Below are 15,993 nucleotides of genomic sequence, written 5' to 3' on the forward strand. Positions count from 1 at the left end.
GCGGACCCCAGCCTCAGCCCTGCGCTCCCTGCACGTGGGCTCAACCTCGGCATCCACCCCAGCCCGTCCGGTTCACGTTCCCCAGGTTAGGCCTGTACTGGGAGTGGAAGGAACTGTTCTTCCCACATAAGGAAGAGAATTTTTGTAGAAATGATTAAGCCCTTTTACAAATAAGGGTTTTACGTGCTGTTATCTCAGAGCCTGACTCATGCATTGATTTATTGTGTGACTAAGTAAGTCAGTTTTCCGCACTTAAGTTTTTAAAGCAGGGAGCGGATCAGCTGTGCTTGGGAATCCATTTGTGTTATAAACTGAGGCGCGTTGGAAAGGAACATGAGGTTAAGAGACAGTTTGGGGGGGGGGGGTTGCACTGGAGGGATTATAGCATCGCTGTGTACTTTGAGGTGAATGATTAAATGATTCAGAGAAGAAAGGAGAGAATGTCTAGGAAACTGATATGTGAAATGATTGATGAGAAGGGGTGGGATTCAGAGCCCAGGTGAGATGTGAGAAGTAGAGTAGTTTTTTAGGATGAGCAGGTCAAGGGTAAGATGATTAGGGCAGGGAGCAGGGAACTGAGACTAGGTGCTTCATGGATGTTGGCTTACAGGGTGGTAACAAGAGGAGGGGTGGAAGGAGAGAGGGATCAGGTGATGGAAAGAATGAAGACACTCCCTGGTCTTTGATTGGACTTGGTGGCATTATAAAGAGTCTTTGGTAGATGCTAGGGAAGCTATTCAGCAATACATCTACAAAACCTCTCTTAGGGTCCTTTCTTTTTGGAGATGGTTTATTGTTGATTTCACATTTTTCCAATTCTGACTTTATCCTCCAGTGTTGGGGTTGTCCCCTGTGAGCCCTCTCCTCCCCTACATAACAATCTATATATATAAAAGCCTAAGCAACAAGCTGACCATTTGACTGTTCGACCTGTAGCTATGACATGCACTGACCACCAGGGGGCAGATGCTCAATGCACAGGCTTGGAAACATGGAACAGACTGATGAATCTCAGAGGGAAAGGGGGAAGAAGGAGGGTGGGAAGAGATCAACCAAAGATCTTATATGCATTGTAGAGGCTTGGTGCATGGATTTATGCACTGGTGGGATCCCTCGGGCTGGCCTGTGGGGATTGGGCCGAAACTGGCAGTCCAACATCCCCTGAGGGTTCCTGGATTGCAAGAGGACTCTAGTTGGTTAATAAAATTATACAGGTTTCAAGTATACAGTTTTACAATACATCTGTATATTGTATTGTGTGTTTATAATCCCAAGTCAAGTCTCCTTTCATCACCATTTATCTCCCCTTTACCTTCTACCTCCCCCCACTTCCCCTTTTCCTTTGGCAATCACCATGCCATTGTCTGTGTCCATGAGTTTTTCTTTGCTTAATCCCTTCACCCTTCTCACCCAGTCCCCATTCCTCTCCCCTCTGACGGCTGTCAGTCTGTTCTCTATATTCAGGAGTCTGTCTCCACTTTGTGAATTTATTTTGTTAATTAGATTCCACATCTAAGATTCCACATATAAGTGAGATCATATGGTATTTGTCTTTCTCTGACTGGCTTATTTCACTTAGCATAATACTCTCCAGGTCCATCCATGCTGTCACAAAAGGCAAAATTGCTTTCTTTCTTTTTTTTTTACTGGCCCAGTAATATTCCATTGTGTAAATGTACCACAGCTTTTTTTCATCCAGTCATCTACTGATGGACACTTGGGCTACTTCCATATCTTTGCTATTGTAAATAACGCTGCAGTGAACATAGGGGTGCATATATTCTTTTGAATTAGGGTTTTGGGATGTGCTGCATTTTAAAGTTTTGTTTTGGCAGCCTGGCATCTGCACGGGGTTCTGCAGACAACAATTTTATCTCTGTACGGAGCATTTGGGCTTCCCCCTGTCTAATCTTGTATAAACATTTTACAAACAACGTCCCCTGGGAAGTCCTTGGCCACCATCCAGCCTCCTAGAGCCAGATACTACATTGCTGACTTCGGGGTGGTCCTCCGGAATTGTTATTTGTTGGGACCAGGGATATTTTTAAGCGTGTGAAAACACTTGTAGAGCGAGGAGAAAGCAGCATCTTAGCACTACAGCTTTATAAAACACTGAAGCAAAGTTCCCGTGTTCAGAATGGCAGAATGAGAAAGGCTCAAGGCTGTTGTTCCAAGTTTTTAGAGTTAAAAGGTTTACCAAATGAGGTTTGCTTTTTCTTCATCCTCTTTAAATGCCCCCAGTCATGCTTGCTTGCTTGCTTTCAGTATTGCCAAATGAGAGAAGCCTCCTGAGTGCTGCTAAAAGCAATAATTTGGATCTTATGGAGAAGCTGTTTGAAAAGAAGGTTAACATTAATGCTGTGAACAATGTGAGAATTCACTAATGTGACAATGACTACTCTCAGGGTGGCTTGGTTTTACACAGGTCAACTGAAATATAATAAAAATAAAAATGGTTGTGCTGGATGAAATAAGGGAGATCTCTGTTGTTGGTAATTCCAGAGTGTTTATGCTAAAGGTGAAATCAGCACTGGAATAGGCTCTGGGAGTTCCAATTTATCTTAAAGAGGGAAGTGCACGTGGTCTTCATGCACATCTGTGCAAAGTCTGTGGGTGGGCAGTAAAGCCAACTGTCGAGGTTATGGGCCTGGGCTTGGTCCTCGATGATAGCCCGTGGATGACTTTGGCCTCACACATTCTGGAAAGGCAGAACTTTTTTTGCTACATCTCTGGGTTGTTTTCTCCCCAGTTATGTCCTGTGTGTTCGGTTCTTCCACATTTAAAATCTAAAGGCAGCATGGGTTTTCATTCTACTGCTTTTGAAATATAGTACATGTTGGGCAATGGAGCCCTTTCTGAAACCTGGCTCTTAGTTGTTCTTTGAGTGGTTGGGTTTGGGGGAGAAGCCCACTGCCAGAATAGAAACTTCCTACTGCTTGGTTTTGTGGGGATTCCCTGATAGCCCCTCAAAGTAGGGTTTGTTAAAGTGAACTGGTTGGGGGCTGTGTCAATTGCTTAGGACAATTTGTGGAGTGGTGCAAGGTAGGGATGTCGGAGGTGAATTTAATGTTAAATGAAACAGAAGTTCCAAGGCATTCAGAGGGTTCTAGCAAATGTTCCCATGGCAATATGATTTTGTAAAATATAAAGAAGTGAGAAATTTTAACTACCATCGGTTAAGTTTTCTGACTCTGGCGTCAGATGGGGCTCCCTAAAGAGTGTAAACTTCAGGTTCCACAAAACCTGGATCTGCCCCAGGCAGTGAGGTCATAGAAACTGAAGTCTTGCATCATATGCAAGGGAAGGATATTTAGCAGTTATTCACGTGTGTATGTGAGGGGATATGTGTTTATGTGTATATTATGTACATGTGTGGGGTCTGATGTGTTACAGGTGTATATATATATTCATTGTCTATATACCTCCTAGAAGAGCAAAAGTTTGCAGCATAACAATTTTAGTAACAACAAAAAAAAGAAAGTAAAAAGGAAAGGAATGAAGGAAAAAAGGAGAGAGAAAAAAAAAACAAGGATCTTTGAAACTGTTTAGGTTAATTGTTGAATAAGTAAAGCAGTAAGAATTTTTACTGTAATCATTTTTCCAAGTAGCAGGAAATAGATTCTTCAATATAATTTTATAACCATTTCAGTTTTTTTACATATAACTTCCTGATATTTTAAACCATATTTTTATATTAAACTATTTGGAGAAATACTCCTGGTGAATTGTATTATTCCTTATAATGACATCTCTATTAGGCCTGTTTATGGTAAATTGTTGACATGGTTACTTGTGATGTTCCTTAAAATCTGGGATGATAGAGATGAAAAACTGTAGGTGGTTTTATTGAATTATCTTGGATGTTGTTTTGACTTGCATTTTTATTCACAAATAAAGTTAAGGGGTTGTATAAGCCCAAATTTGACATAATTCAACATAGCTCTAGATTTTGGGCAATGTCAAGATAAGTAATGTTTTGTCTAACTTAGTTTATCACCAGTTTAGCTACCAAGGAAATCAGATGTTTAATTTAAACAGTGCTCATATTTTTGCAATAAATTTTTTTATATGAAACAAAGGATAGTAAATCAATGCCCAGGCACCTTCTTTGGAAGCAAAAACAGTCTAGAATATGGGAAATCTGAGACAAGTTTTATTTGCAAGCAAAGCATCCGTTGTTTGAAACACATTGAGCTGTCTCTGGGCATCTCAGGCACACCATGGTGGCTTTCCTTCGAAGCAAAAGATATTTATAGCTTTCTTTGTTTTTATTCTCACCCGAGGATATTTTTCCCGTTGATTTTTATAGAGAGTGAGAAGGAGAGAGGGAGACAGAGAAAAACACCAATATGAGAGAGACACATCGATTGGTTGCCTCCGGAATGCCCCCCAGCGCCTGCAACCGAGATTCGTGCCCTTGACCAGAATCGAACCCATAATCCTTTGGTCTATAGGCCAACACTCTATCCACTGAGCCAAGCCAGCTAGGACCATAGCTTCCTTTCTCTGTGCCTATTTCTTTCTTCTCCCTTCCCCATTCCCTCCCTTTCAGAAGAATTTGTTTGCTTCAGGAAATTTACAGTCTAAAAAATCACAGAAGAAAGAACACATATGTATATATTGAAAATCTAGGAAAATTTTTTGTTATACATTATCAATATATTCTAACCAGGAAACATTTACCATTTTTAATGATTGCATATGGGGAAAATACAACTTCTACTCTAATTTGAAATTCATTCTATTGTTACAAGCAATGATAAGTTATGCAATGGATTTCAGCGTGGGGCATATCCTCCAGTGGACTGCCGAATTCTCTGGTATTTCTGATAATAGATGAAGGCAAGAGTATGCTAGATACAATTCTCACTACTTTCAAAGACAGAAATGAGTAGATAAGTAATAAAAGTACAAGCCCCTGATAGAAAATTATGGTCATTCTAGAAACAGGAATCTTAAAACGGCTAAATAAAAATCGGATTACTGAAAACACAATTATGTTTCCTCAGATGAACCGCACAGCCCTGCATTTTGCAGTGGGAGCAAATCATTTATCTGCGGTGGATTTCTTGCTTAATCGCAAGGCCAGGGTGGATGTTGCTGATAAGGTAAGCTCATCTTCCTTTGGTAGAATGAACTGGAGCAGAACGAATGTGTGGGGAAATCTGGTCACTTCAGTTATCTTTTCTTCACATATGCACAAAATGTTTCCATTGGCAGTACTCATTTTGGAAAGGTCTCTTTGAGAATATATGTATTATGTGCTCTGTATTTGGCGACTAAATTGCTTATCCATTGCCTTTAGGACTTAGGCTTTTATTTATTTTCCCATCTTCACATTATGGCTGGTAGCATGCATTTGTAAAAATAAAATGTTTGCTCAGAGTATAATTTGGGACATGGAAGATAGAAGCTAACTGGCCTCAGGGACATTAAATCTCGACTTTGCCCTGTGAACTCTGGTAAAGAAATAAGGGTTGTGCTCGCTTCGGCAGCACATATACTAAAATTGGAGCGATACAGAAAAGCTTAGCATGGCCCCTGAGCAAAGATGACACGCAAATTCATGAAGCATTCCATATAAAAAAGAAAGAAGGCTTAATAAACATATAGTATGTACTAGGTATCAGTCTTAGGATTTGAATATTTAGTCCCTCAAACTTGTAGGAAAAGTAATACTATAATAATCAATTTACAGATGTGGAGTCTGAGAAAGATTAAATAGCTTGCCCCCCAAAATTACATCTAAGAAGGGGTGGAGGCAGGATTTGGACCTGGCTTAACTGATTCCAGAGACCATACCATTACCCACAAATCAGCCAATGTGTCTGCTCAGATATGAAAACCATCGTGAGGATTTTCCACCCACTTTTCCCAACTTTATCTAGTACTTTACTGTGGTACAAGGAGCCCATTTGGGCTGGAGAAATCCAACATCATGTTTATCATCTCCAGTTGCAAAAAGAAATGATAGTCTTGGTTTTTAGTTAATCCAGTGGACCATGGTTTTGAAGTTAAACTGTTCAGAAGATTCCCACAGAGCTAGTCTATTTTCTCTCTGAAATGACTCTTTGGAGGGTAAGGCTCAGCGTTGCTCTACCTTCATGTCTTACAGAACTTGGGTTTAGTATGTTCTTAGTAAGTCTTTGGAAGGTAAATGAATGAGGTCCGTTCAAATCAATTGATCATTTTGTTGGTTTTGTTGGCAATCATAGATGTGGTCTAGACAGATAATGATGAGAATTTCTCCTTGTTTCACCAGTAGGGTACATCCCTCTCTATTTTATTGCTCTGGTATTGTTGGGCAAGTGAATTGATCAGTAACAGAAGCAGAATGAAGAACGATACAGAGGGACACCAGAAGCACTCCAACATTGTGAGTGTAATAAGTTGTGTTATGGTAATGGTACTTAAGGAACATGTATTTTAGGTCTGGAAATTGTTGTTTATTTTTCAGTGTTAGTTAGCCTGCAAAAGATACTTTGGTCATAGACCTGATTGCGAAGAATCTATTCTTCTTTTGACATTGAAATCCTGGTACAATAACTTTTTTATTTTATTTTAATTCTTTTATAATTGATTTTTTAGAGAGGGGAAGAGAGACAGAGAGGCAGAGACAGAGACAGAGAGAATGAGAGAGAGAGAGAGGAGAGAGAGAAAAACACGGATTTGTTGTTCCACTTATTTATGCATTCATTATAATTCATTCTTGTATGTTCCCTGACCGGGTATTAAACCCACAACCTGGGACGATGCTGAACCAACTGACCTCCCTGGCCAGGGCCTTTACTTTAATTCTTATATTCATAGACCATACAATTAAGTTTGGGTGTGTGTGTGTGTTTTTTGGCATACAGTGCTATGAATTTTAACACATGTTCATAGATTCATGTAGCCACCACCCCAATCAAAATACTAAACGTTTGCATCATGCTGCTCTTTGTACTCAACACCCCCCTAACCCTGGCAACCACTTATTTCTTCTCCATCTCTATAGTTTTGCCTTTTTGAGAATGCCATGTAAATGATATTGTATAGTATATATAACCTTTGACACTGGCTTCTTTCACTCAGCAAAATGGCTCTGTTGTATGTGTCAATAATTCCGCCCTTTTATTGCTGAATAGTATTCCACCGTATGGCTGTAACACCGTTTGTTTATCCATTTACCAGTTGAAGGACATTAGAGTTGTTTACAATTTTTTACCATTCCTTGATTTATTTATTTTATTTTACATTATTTTATTTTATTGTTGACAGTATTACAGATGTCTCCCATTTTCTCCCTTTTTTGTCCCCCTCCACCCAACCCTTCCCCACCCTAGGTTTTCCATGCTATTGTCTGTGTCCATGGGTTATGCATATATGTTCTTTGGTTAATCTCTTCCTGACCCTTCCCCCGCAACCTCCCACCCCACTGAAGTCTGTTATTCTGTGTTTCCGGGGGAAGGGGAGGGGGTTGTTTGTGTTAGAAAATATTTTATTAATTTTAGAGAGGGAGAGAGATAGAAATATCAATGATGAGAGAGAATCATTCCCGTCCCATACTGGGGATCGAGCCCACAACCTGGGCATGTGCCCTGACCGGGAATCAAACCATGACCTCCTGGTTCATAGGTCAGTGCTCTACCACTGAGCCACACTGACTGGATGTCCAGTTTTTAATTGTTACAAATAAACCTTCTAAAAACATCCATGTATAGGCATTTATATAAGCACTAGAGGCCCAGTGCATGAAGTTTGTGCACTCGGGTGGGGGGGTGTCCCTCAGCCTGACCTGCGCCCTCTAACAGTCCGGGACCCCTCGGGGGATGTCTGGGAGCCCTTGCTCCTTACCACCCGCCTGCTTGCTGCTCCTTACCACTTGGCTCGCTGCTCCTTAGCACTGCCAGAGGCAGGAGAGGCTCCCGCCACTGCCGCTGCACTCGCCAGCCGTGAGCCCGGTTTCTGGCTGAGCAGTGCTCAGCATTGAGCGTCTGCCCGCTGGTGGTCAGTGCGCATCATAGCGACCAGCTATTCTGCCGTTTGGTTGATTTGCATATTAGCCTTTTATTATATAGGATAAGTTTTTATTTCTTAGGTGTAAATACCTAGGAGTGAGATTACTGGGTCATATAGTAAGTGATGTACAAGAAGCTTCCAGACAGTTTTCTAGAGTGGCTGTTCCATTTTCATTCCCACCAGCCATATAGCAGAGTTCCAATTGTTTCACATCTTTATCAGAACTTGGTATTGTCATTGCTTAATTTTAGCCATTCTGATAGGTTTGTATTGGCTTCTCATTGTGGTTTTAATTTGCATTTCTTTAATGGGAGGTTGTGTCTTTTCTTGTGTTATTTACCCTTCATATATCTTTTTTGGTGATGTATCTATTCAAATCTTTTGAATTTTTAAAAAAAAATTGGTTGTTTGTTTTCTTATTTTTGATTTTGAGAGTTATGTATTATAGATACAAATATTTAGTCAGACAGGTGATTTGCAAATATTTTCTCATATTCTGTAGCTTTTTCCTGTTTTTTCAGACCAAAAGTTTTAAATTTTGATGAAGTGCAATTTACTTATATATTTTTATATAGTTTTAAAAATTGATTTTAGAAAGAGAGGGAGAGGGAGAGAGAGATAGAAACATCAGCTGCCTCCTGCATGCCCCCTACTTGGGTATCAAACCAGTAACCTCTTGGTGCATGGGGCAACACTCAACCAACTGAGCCACAGCAGCCGGGATACTTATCCTATATAATAAAAGCCTAATATGCAAATTGACCAAAGGGTGGAACAACCAGTGGAACGACCAGTTGCTATGATGCGCACTGACCACCAGGGGGCAGATGCTCAATGCAGGAGCTGACCCCAGCCCGCAGGCCCCAGGCTGGCCAAGGCGGGTGCCAGCAGGGACCCTCCAATCCCCTTGCTGGTCGCTCTACAGATCAGTCCTGATCACTGGCCAGACCCTACCCATGTATGAATTTCATACACCAGGCCTCTTTGATCGCCCCACCAGTCACCCCACAGATTGGCCCTGATCACTGGCCAGGCCTAAGGACCCTACCCGGGCACGAATTTCTGGATCTGTTTCACCTGTACAACATTCAGGGGCCAGTCTGAGACTTGGACAGTGGTCTAGCTGTTCTCCAAGCTTTTGTCAAGCTGTTTAGGTTCAGGTCCATGTGCAGGTCAGGGTTGAGGCCAGGAATACATACACAACTTTATGGGATTGCTTTCTTGAGCTTCACTTTTCCAAGACCATCTCCCCTTATTTTCCAGCTTCAGGGCCCCTCTCCCCCTTTTCCTGGTCCTCTGACTAGAGAGCTAAGGGTGTGGTCTCCCAGCTCCACTATGTATTTCTCACAGTTGGGTCTGCCTCCGGGACTAAGAGAGGAAAAGAAGTAACATGAGTTCCCACTCCCACTCTTGCCCCCTCTCTGACCACAATTTTTCTGGTCAGAGAGAAGGATTCCCACTGTCAGAGTTTTAGGTGCTTTCCCAATCACTGCTGCTACCCCTCCTACCACAGGGTTACAGCTTTGGGAGTGAAACTTGCCTGGGGCAGGGCCAGAAGAGAAAAAAGAAACAGGATTTCCTTTCCCTTTTCTGTCCTATAGGGTCCCCCTTCCACTCCTTAGACCAGAGAGGGCTTCTCTTGGAGCTTTTTCTGTCCCCACCCAGGGTGTAGTTCCGTGATTTGCACTTCCATGAGTCTAAGTGGGAAGGTATGAAAGGAAAAAACAAACAAAAAAATCAGCAAACCCTAATTGTTTATAGTTTGGGTTCTGGTTTTCTTCCCCAATCTACCAGTTACCATTTACTTTTCAGATTTCTCAAATAGCTTCTCCATGCATTCTGTCCAGAGATTCTAGTCACATTTGGTGAGAGAGACAGGGTCCTGGTTACCCCATCTTAACCAGGACCGAAAACCCACATCTTTAATCCTATATAATAAAAGCCTAATATGCTAAGTGTCTGGTCATCTGGTTGGTTATTCAACCAATCAAGGTGTAATATGCTAATGGTATGCTAAGGCCACTCAACTGCTCGCTATGATGTGCACTGACCACCAGGGGGCAGACGCTCCAACTGGTAGGTTAGCTTGTTGCTGGGGTCCAGCCGATCCTGGGCTGGCCAACCTCTCACATCCCTCCCTGGACCTGATCATGCACCAGTGGGTCCCTCGGCCTAGCCTGCGCCCTCTCGCAATCTGGGCTGAGGGACTCCTCCCACTACCACCACCCAGTGCATGAACTTCATGCACTGGGCCTCTAGTGTGCTATAAAAGCAAATAGAATTGTACAATAAATACCTATGTATTCATTGCTTAGGTGGAATAGCATTTTTCTTTTAAACACCACGTTTCTAATATGTTAAATATACTACTGGTTTATGTCAGAGTATAAGTCAATTATTCACAAAATAGTTTACCAACTTATTCTATTTGAGGCTTTTCCCATTTGGAAACTTCTTGTAATTTGCTTTATGAGACTGAAGTGCTGTCAGGTAAAAGGTATAGTAATTTATGATGTGTCACTATACTCTGCCTCGACAGGTTCACTAAGTTAAATATTCCTATAACTAATTTAATTACAGTGGCATTAGTATATAACTAATAAGATGATTTTTATAATTCAAGCAATGCCATGTTTGGTCAGACCTGGCAGCTTATTTATTCGGTTGAGAATCCCTGACTTTGACTTGGCAAATCTGTTTTGTAAGTTCTAACACCTATTTGCAAAGAGTCAATAATGGAAGCTCTTCACCATCAGTATTTACTCAGTGCTAGTTGTGGGTAAGTCTCAATGCCAACTTCTGGGGATTCAACTAGATACAAGTTCTTGCTACTCAAAGTGTGGTCCTGGACCAGAAGCACTGGTATCACCTGGGAGCTTCTTAGAAATGCAGACTCTCAGGCCCACCCTTCACCTTTTGAATTAGAATCTGTGACTTAGCAGGATCCCCACGTGATTGTATCTGGAAGGACTGGCATGAGATACAGTCCCTGCTTTGAGGGGCCTATAACCTCCTGGGGGAGCAAGGACCAGGACTGTAACAGATGTGTACCATTTGAGGCACTGCACGACAAGGATCAGATGCATAGCCCAGATGCTGAGGACTCCAGGTTCAACGTGGGTAGCATTCCAGAGTCTTGGGAAGAGGCAGAATAGGTAAAAGGAAGCTCTTCTTCCAGATGTGAACAAAGGATCCTGGGTGGAGGGCACATGATGCTCAGAGAATAATGACCATCATCTGCTCTCGGAGCTTCTTATTTCTGGGAAACTCCTCAAGAGCAAATGTTCCCAGGGGAAGTTGTTGACCTTCTCACCTATGACCAGACTGGTGATGAGGACAGGTTGTTAGTGGCGGTGGGCATTTCATACTGTACAGAGCATTGTGTACTGACAGTGACGGTAATCCATGATACGTGCTCATAAACTGCCTCAGGCATGTCAGTTTGATAGTACAAGACTTAGTTTTATGACGGTTCTCGTGGGGGGGAATTGACATCTGTGAGCGATGATTCTTTGCCTCTGGGGAACAATGGTTCCACTCCGAATTTATGGCTTCTGAGACTCAAGTTGTTTGCAGCTTGAATTCCTGGCTTTTGGATTTTATGGTGAGTGTTTGAAATCTTTAAGTGTTGGTGGATTGGAAATTAGGAGTGACCTCTTAGGGAAATTTTGAGCTCCTATCAAAATGTGATTTATCCTCTATCCCAAATATTTCTGACCTCTTTTTTTGACCATATGTGAAACTGGACTTAGTGCTATTGAATATAAAGCATTAATTGTAAATTAATGGGAGGAACTGTGTTTAGGGCACATTTCTTGAAGAACCTCAACTAATTATTATACATTGTTGTTCTTTGAGGAAAAGAGTACAGAAATTGTTAAACATTTTCTTTATACTGGAATTATAAATATTTAAATAGACTATGTAGGCCTAACTCCATAATACACATCAGCAACAATGTAATATTTTTTATCCAAATGTTTTAAATTTATAGTTTGTTGAATACACAGATGTGGAACCTGCAGATATGAAGGACCAACTGTATATACATATACACATATGAGTTTTTCTGGTCATTGCTTGTTTTATAAAAATGGGATTATGTTATATTTTATCTGCATCTTATTTTTTACATTTTAACAGCTACCTCATGGAAAGCACTCCAAGTCAATTGTTATAGCTCTAATTCACGATTTTTAATGGCTGCATGATGTGTTCCCTAATTTGTTCAATATTCCTATATTGATAGACATTTGCCTTGCTCCAAATTTTAAGGGTTAAAATTAATATCCTTGTTGATATAACATTAGGTCTTAAAACTTATTTTCATGGGATAGATTCCCAGGAGTGGGATTGCTGGTTGTATTTAAAATTTTAATAGAGATTGACAGATTGCTTAAACATAATGGCTTCATTTTCCACTGATAACTTTTTTGGTACACTTTTCAATTGGTTTAATTGCCTTTTTCTTGTTGATTTGCAAGAGTGCTTATATATTAGAGAAAGTAACCATTTATCTTTATTAAGAAACATTTAGAGAATCAATCCTTTGTTATGGACTTTGTTTATCAACAGTCTTTCCTTTTATAACTTCTGGATTAAGATATTGTGCATTGCAGTCTAGATTTTCTTCTAAGGTATTTATTGTTTGTGTGCTTTTGTGTGTTTGTGATAAGATATAGGACTTAATTTTATTTTCTTCCAGATAGAGAACCACTTGTGCCTGCACCATTTATTTGTCTTCCCCATAGAAACGAAATATCATCTTTGCTGTATATGAAATTCTCTCCCTGTTTCTTACTTTTCAACAGTTGACTATTAACTTGTCTTTTGGTGACTTCACATGTGTTCTTTTCTTCTCTCTTCTTGGGAAAGCATGGCTTGACAGTAATTCACCTTGCAGCCTGGTCTGGAGGCCTCGAGATCATGCTCATGCTGGTTAGAGCTGGAGCAGACCAGAGAGCCACGAATCGGGTCGGTATGTGGGTCACTCCTGGACATAAGCTCTCACCTTACAGTGCAGGAAGGGGAGGTCTTGAGATAACTATGTGATTACCTCCTCTAACCTGGCTGTCCTCAGGATGGAATGAATGCCCTTCACTTTGCAGCTCAGAGCAATAATGTACGCATTGTGGAGTACCTCATTCAAGATCTGCACCTGAAGGACCTGGACCAGCCTGATGAGGTACACTTGCTATGGTAGGACAGGTCTCCCATAGACCCCTATCAACTTCCCCTTTCTTTCTGCCCCTGCTGGAATGCCCGTGCAGCCAGCACAAACCTGCAGCCAGCTCTTCCATTGCCCTGGCAGAACCATGGAGCAGAAGGGAAGTGTGGGTGTTGGCCATGGCCCTGGCTCCGGCGTGTGGGAGGGAAGGAGGTAGTAAGGAAGCCACCAGATCCCTTCTTCCCTCTCTACTCCCTCATCCTGGCAGGGGTGTGGGCAGTATCCACAACTGTTTGGTATTCACAATGAGTAACCACACTTTACTCTGTGATGCCTGGCCTTTTAGGAATGTACTTGACCCAAGGCTCTACAGTGCCGGAAGCCAATTCCAGCATGTCATAATTGCAATGTTGATGGAACTTGGGGATTCAACAAGGGCTGAGTCACATGTGTTGTCACCTGTTGGGAATGGCTGAGGGCATTTCCTCAAACCTGAAAAGGGATGATTGCTTGCTGCCAGACAGCTCAGGGCATCTTAATCTACATGTTATTGCCTCCTACTGGCCAAACACCTGAACAGCGGTAGGCAAATTCTTCCAATCTCACAATGGGTTCTGTACCTAACCCTACCCTTTGAAGTGTATATCTCCACCTCACCTTAGGACAAATTGTGTTAATAAAAAGCAAAGGGTCCTGAGAGAGGAGATCTTAGTTTCTTTAGCTAAGCTCCTCTGACTCCCAAATGCCTTTCAAAATTATGCTTCATCTCTGGACTCTTTAAGTTACACACAGCCCTTCTCCAGATTGCTGAACCCTTCTAGATGCTGGAACAAGAACCCTGGCACTACAGTAATGAGCCATGGAATATAATGCAGTTTTATCATATTTGTCCATGTTTCTTTTGTTTTCATAAGGAGATATAATAACAGTTTTTGAGTAGTTATTAGTGTGCTAGGTACAGAGGAAAGCTACTTACATTCATTATTTCAGTGAGAGGCTAGAGCCTGGCACACATGGATGTTAAACAAATCATTGCTGAATGAATGAATTATCCTATTCATCTGCACAATAATTTTATAATGAAGAAAATAGTGTGCTCATTGTTAAAGGTAAGGAAGTTGAGGCTCAGAGAGGCTAAGTACTTGATCTGAAGTCCCAAAATTAGAAAGTGAAAGAGCCAGGTTGCGTGTTCAGGTCTGGCTGACTCTACTTACTGTGCAGTACTGTGTCCCTTTTCAGATGACAGTAGCCATTGCCCACGTGCTAGGGATTGTCTTTTCTCTGCAGTATCTCTTAGGTGTTTTTTTCATAGGATAGTATTCTCTGTGAGGTTGGCTTTGGGGAAGGGGGCATTTTTATTTTGAATGAAACCACCTTTTCACTTTACCTCCAGAACATTATTTTCCATAAAAGTCTCTAAAAGTTAGTCAGCAATATTTACTTCATTTTACTTCTTTTAAAAAAACTTTTACATTTTTTCCTGACCTCAGTCTAAAAACAACAATAACAAAAGCTATTTCTTCAAATAAAGCCTATAAATTTCTTTTACTTCCTCTGAGTATGATTAAGCAACTATACATTTATAGCTTGGAGGTAGAGAGACTTGGGCTATGGTCTGGGCATATATTATCTATGTGGCTCTAAGCAAGTTCTCCAACTGCTGAAAGCCTCAGTATCTCCATCTGTACAATGGGAATAATAAAATCTACTTCATGGTAGCACCAAGGGAATGATTGGAGGGGGATTGACCTCTATATAATTTTTTTTTCCAGCAACACCCCCATTTCTTGATGTAGACAATTGGCATTTTGTCAATTTTTTATGTAAAAATGGCTATGCTGATGAGCTTCATGGTGAGCCATTCCATCACCCCTTTCCAATCAGACATTACCCCTAAAACATTCTTATGTAGCAGATATTGGAGCAGCCACTATTGGAATGCTTAAATGAGTTAATGACTAAAGCACTTAGCAAAAAGCACTTGGCACATGGTAAGTGTTCACTAAATGGTAGCTATTATAACAATTATTATAGGATAAAGTCCACTATCTGATTTCCTCAAACCGATAATTACAGTCAGATAGCATCTAGTGTCAGGGAAAAGTTGGATCATTCTGGTTTGATGGATGCTGAGTAGGGGTGCAGCCTCTGAATGAATTCTATTCAGTTCAATTCAGCAGGTATTTGTTGAGGGCCTGTCATATATAAGACACACGACTGTCTTCCCTTTTTGTGGACTCTGGGTGCTTTCATGGGAGACAGCAGTGTGTGGGGAGGACCAGGCGGGCTGAAAGGGCTCAAAGATCAAAGCACATTTGTGGAGACCCTCCCCTATTTCAAGAGCTTCTGCTGGCCAGCAACCTTTGTGAAGGTGGAGCAGTCTTTTCTATCAAACTAGAGGCTCGGTACACGACATTCGTGCATGGGGGTGGGGGGCTCCTCAGCCTGGCCTTTCACAGTCCGGGAGCCCTTGTGGGATGTCTGACTGGCCTAAGCCGCAGTAGAACATCCTTAGTGCTGAGCTCCGCTCAGCCGGGTTTGTGGCTGAGTGGAGCTCCCCCTGTGGGAGCACACTGATCACCAGGGGGCAGCTCCTGCATTGAGCGTCTGCCCCCTGGTGGTCAGTGCGCATCATAGTGACTTGTCATTCTGCTGTTTGGTTGATTTGCATATTACCCTTTTATTACATAGGATGTGTTTCATCTCTTCAGCTGGTCTGGGTTTGTCCTGTTCCACCCTTCTTCCTCCTCCTCTGACTATCTGTTGGGTAAAAGGCTGAGGAGCCTTGGCAACAGACTGTGCAAGCTACATGTCCAGCTGAGAGA

The 15,993-nt window shown here is 41.6% G+C and overlaps 1 protein-coding gene across 1 annotated transcript in view; it reads left to right on the forward strand.

Moving 5' to 3' along the window:
- The window catches only part of ANKDD1B (ankyrin repeat and death domain containing 1B), a 39,009-nt gene that overhangs the window by 1,176 nt on the left and 21,840 nt on the right, over positions 1-15,993 (forward strand). The window contains 4 exon segments of the mRNA XM_014550592.1: positions 2,266-2,369; positions 5,010-5,108; positions 12,877-12,975; positions 13,082-13,186. Of these exon segments, the coding sequence (XP_014406078.1) occupies positions 2,266-2,369; positions 5,010-5,108; positions 12,877-12,975; positions 13,082-13,186 (407 nt within the window).

Source organism: Myotis brandtii, unplaced genomic scaffold (genome assembly GCF_000412655.1).
Source record: "Myotis brandtii unplaced genomic scaffold, ASM41265v1 scaffold115, whole genome shotgun sequence".
Taxonomy (NCBI): Eukaryota; Metazoa; Chordata; class Mammalia; order Chiroptera; family Vespertilionidae; genus Myotis; species Myotis brandtii.